This window comes from Pristiophorus japonicus, chromosome 2, assembly GCF_044704955.1.
Source record: "Pristiophorus japonicus isolate sPriJap1 chromosome 2, sPriJap1.hap1, whole genome shotgun sequence".
NCBI classification, from domain to species: Eukaryota; Metazoa; Chordata; class Chondrichthyes; family Pristiophoridae; genus Pristiophorus; species Pristiophorus japonicus.
In genome coordinates, this window is record NC_091978.1 from 238675342 (window position 1) to 238679099 (window position 3758).

The window sequence follows — 3758 nt, forward strand, 5'->3', positions numbered from 1 at the left end:
TTTCCGCCGGGCGGAACCTCGACAGCAGATGGGCGGTTCCAAAGGAATTCCAAAGGAATCGCCCAGAAAACGACCATTTCCGGCGGGACCTCGGCGGCCCCCAAGTTTTCATTGTCCACGTGATTATTAAAGGCAGAGGGATGCAGGGTGGGGAGCGATGTGTTTAGTTGATGCCCAGTTGTAGAAGCTGGGCATTCGGCACATCAAGAGTCATTCACTGGAATCGATGAGCGATGAGTCTCTGACGAGCAGCCCTTCCAACTGCAACAGTGCTAGGCTGCCTCCTCCTTGGCTGAAGCTCCTCGTTTTCCTCCTCATCATCGACCTCCTGAGGTGGGTCATCCATCCCTGGTGGTAATGGCTGGCCCCTCATAATGGCCAGGTTGTGCAGCATACAGCAGGCAATAGTGATCATGGAGTCTGTATCAGGTGAGTACTGGAATGCCCCTCCAGAGCAGTCAAGGCAGCAAAAACGCTGCTTCAGGACCCCAATAGTTTGCTCGATAATGGCCCAGGTTGTGGTATGGCTGGTGTTGCAGCGCTGCGTGGTTGGGGTGGTGGGATTGCGGAGGGGTGTCATCAGCCAGGGGGTCACACCATATCCTTTGTTGCCTAGGAGCCAGCTATGGCCTTGAAGAGCCATGGCACACAGCTCTCCCACAGGATGAAGACAGGATAGCGGGCATTGACAGCGAGGATCATCTGCCTGTGATCGCAGACCAGCTGTATGTTGAGGGAGTGGAATCCCTTGCGATTCCGAAATGCCTCTCCATTGTGAGGGAGGGCCCTCAATGCCCTCAAAGCGTACAATCAATGGCTCCCTGAACCCTAGGGAAGCCCGCTATCCTGGAAAAGCCATGGGTGCATTCATCCTAGTCTTCCTTGGACATGCTGAACTCGATGTTGATGCTTGCGTTTGCACACACTCAGAGGCCGGTCTCCAAACCATCGTTGACACCTTCACTGAAGTGTATAAGAGTCTGGGCCTTACATTAAACATCTGTAAGACAGAGGTTCTCTCCCAACCTGCCCCAGTCTCAGTACTGTCCCAATCAGCAAGATCCATGACGTGATCTTGCACAGCGTGGATCACTTTCCATACCTTGAGAGCCTCCTGTCAGCGAGGGCAGACATTGATGACGAAACCCAACAATGCCTTCAGTGTGCCAGTGCAGCTTTTGGTCACCTGAGGAAAGGAGTATTTGAAGACCAAGATCTCAAACCCGGCACCGAGCTCATGGTTACAGAGTAGTACTGATTCCCGCCCTCATTTATGCTTGGAGACATGAACAATGTATAGTAGGCACTTCAAAGCATTGGAGAAGTATCACCAATGTTGCCTCCACAAAATTCTGCAAATCCATTGGCAGGATAAGCGTACCTACATTAGTGTTCTCTCTCAAGCACGCCAACATCGAAGCATTGATCACACTCAATCAGCTCCGTTGGGTGGGTCATGTAGTCCGCATGCCTGATACAAGGCTCCCGAAATGGGCATTCTACTCCGAGCTCCGTTACGGCACGTGAGTCTCAGGAGGGCAGAGAAACCGCTTCAAGGACATCTTCAAAGTCTCCCTGAAAAAATGTAACATCCCCACCGACTCTTGGGAATCCCTGGCTCAAGACCGCTCAAAGTGGAGAAGCATTCGAGAAGGCGTCGAATACTTTGAGTCTCTTTGTCGGGAGCACGGCGAAGTCAAGTACAAATAGCGGAAGGAGCATACAACAAACCAACACCCCACCTACACATCCCTTCAACCACTACCTGCCCTACCTGTGACATAGTCTGTAGATCCCGCATCAGCCACCTTAGAACTCATGTTAGTGTGGAAGCAAGTCATCCTTGACTCCGAGGGACTGCCTGCTATCCTGGCAAAGCCACGGGTGCACTCATTCTGGTCTTCCCTGGACATGCTGATCTTGATGTAATCCATTAGTTTGCTGTAGGGAGTGTCAGTCACCTGACGGATGCAGCAGTGTACTGCAAACTGCGAGATGTTGCATATATCGCCTACAGGAGACTGGAAGGAGTCGGTAGCATAGAAGTTGAGGGCAACCGTCACTTTCACTGCCACTGACAGCGAGGTGCTGGTGCTGATGCCAGCTGCCAGGTATGCCCGCAGAAGGTTGCAAAGCTCCATGATCACCTCCTTGCGGAACATCAGCCTTCTTAAGGAGTGCTCATCGGACATCGCAAGATGAGAGTAATGCGTGCGGTAAACCTTGCGTGTGCACGGCCTCCTGCCCCGCCATCTGGGACCTCTCCTCTGGGGAGGATCCACATTTGCTCTAAGTTGTCTCTGCAGCCGGCACCTTTCAAGTCATTGCCACAGGATGATGTGCTGTGCTATCACTACCCACATAACTTTGTAGAGATCACAGCGAAATGCAACTTTCAAATTCTTCCAATATGGAACCCAACAATGTGTCCGAGATACTAGTACTCAATCTGATGAGTCAGCAGCAGTACGAATGCCAACACCCTACTTTCTGTGCGCGCATCAAACGCAGCACTGACTGAGACCTCTGAGCCCTGGCTGCAACTCGCTTTAAATAACGCCCCGGATTAGTTTCTCCGCCTTGTGCAGTCCAACCTTTTCAGACGTCATTGACGCCAGTCGTTAAGTAAGGCAGAAAAAGTGAATGTGATGAGAAGGTCACCAAGGAGGCGTTGTACATGTACTGGAATCATGATTTCCATGGCGTTAGCCGGCAGTATGTTATGTTTTAATGCCCTTAAATAATGAACATCGAATTTTGCGGTAGGCATCAATTGCACCCAGCGCCAGTCCGAACTGCCTTACGTTCACTTAACACATAACAACAGTGGTATCAGCAGGCATTAGCAACCGAATTTTGACCCCTTAGAGGACTGCGTACAGTTCTGGTCGCCATATTATAAAAAGGATGCAGAGGCACTGGACAGGGTACGGAGAAGATTTACAAGGATGATACCAGAAATGCGAGGGTATACATATCAGGAAAGGATGAACAGGTTGTGTTATGTATGTAGTAACTTGATAGACTGAATACTGTAAAATAACACAGGTACAAATCTGGCTCTGCTTTATTAGGGCCCAAAGTGATTACATTACATGATGGCTTGCCTTTTATACCTGGGCCATACACACGTGCGTACAGCCCAATGATCTCCGACAGTGGAGCCCCCTGGTGGCTAGTAACCCCAAGCATACATATATGACAATATCCCCCTTTAAGATATTAATAACGGTCTTTTTACAAATTGAGATAGTCCGGGGTTTTCTGCTCCCGAGTTGATCGTCTCAGTTCAACTCCAGCCTTGGGCTAGCATTCTGAGTCTGTTATGACTGGGGGCTGGGTAGCCAATCTGATGGGAGCGGTAATGGCCATGTCAGGGATTGAAAGTCCAGATTCATTGATGACAGCGGAGTCCTCTGATGACCGAGGGTAGGTTGGTTGTCACTGATTGTGTCTTCCTCAGACTGTTCCGGTTCATCCGTGTGTCGCAGCTTTATCTGATCAACATGTTTCCTGCATGTCTGCCCATTCTTGAGCTTGACGATAAACACTCTGTTACCCTGCTTGGCCGTAACAGTACCGGCGATCCACTTGGGACCTTGACCATAATTTAGTACATACACAGGATCGTTAACAGAAATGTCGCATGATACAGCAGCGCGAACATGATACCACTGCTGACTTTGACGTCTGTATTCAACATGATCGTTCAAATCAGGGTGGACAAGAGAGATACTGGTCATCAATAGTTCAGCAGG

General features: G+C 50.0%; 1 protein-coding gene across 1 annotated transcript; it reads right to left on the bottom strand.

The window, feature by feature from the left end:
• Nucleotides 1–214: 214 nt before the first annotated feature.
• On the bottom strand, nucleotides 215–2192 carry LOC139229994 (putative nuclease HARBI1). Its single transcript, XM_070861705.1, has 2 exons — nucleotides 1775–2192; nucleotides 215–654 (listed from the first exon to the last, which is right to left on the bottom strand). The coding sequence occupies exons 1-2, from the start codon at nucleotides 2190–2192 to the stop codon at nucleotides 215–217; spliced, it is 858 nt and encodes a 285-aa protein (XP_070717806.1).
• Between the last annotated feature and the right edge of the window lie 1566 nt (nucleotides 2193–3758).

Coding starts and splice junctions, on each gene's coding strand:
- LOC139229994 (XM_070861705.1), bottom strand. CDS start 2,192: ATGTCCGATGAGCACTCCTTAAGAAGGCTGATGTTCCGCAAGGAGGTG. Junction 655..1,774: donor ATCTACAGACTATGTCACAG/GTAGGGCAGGTA, acceptor ATCCTGTGGGAG/AGCTGTGTGCCATGGCTCTT.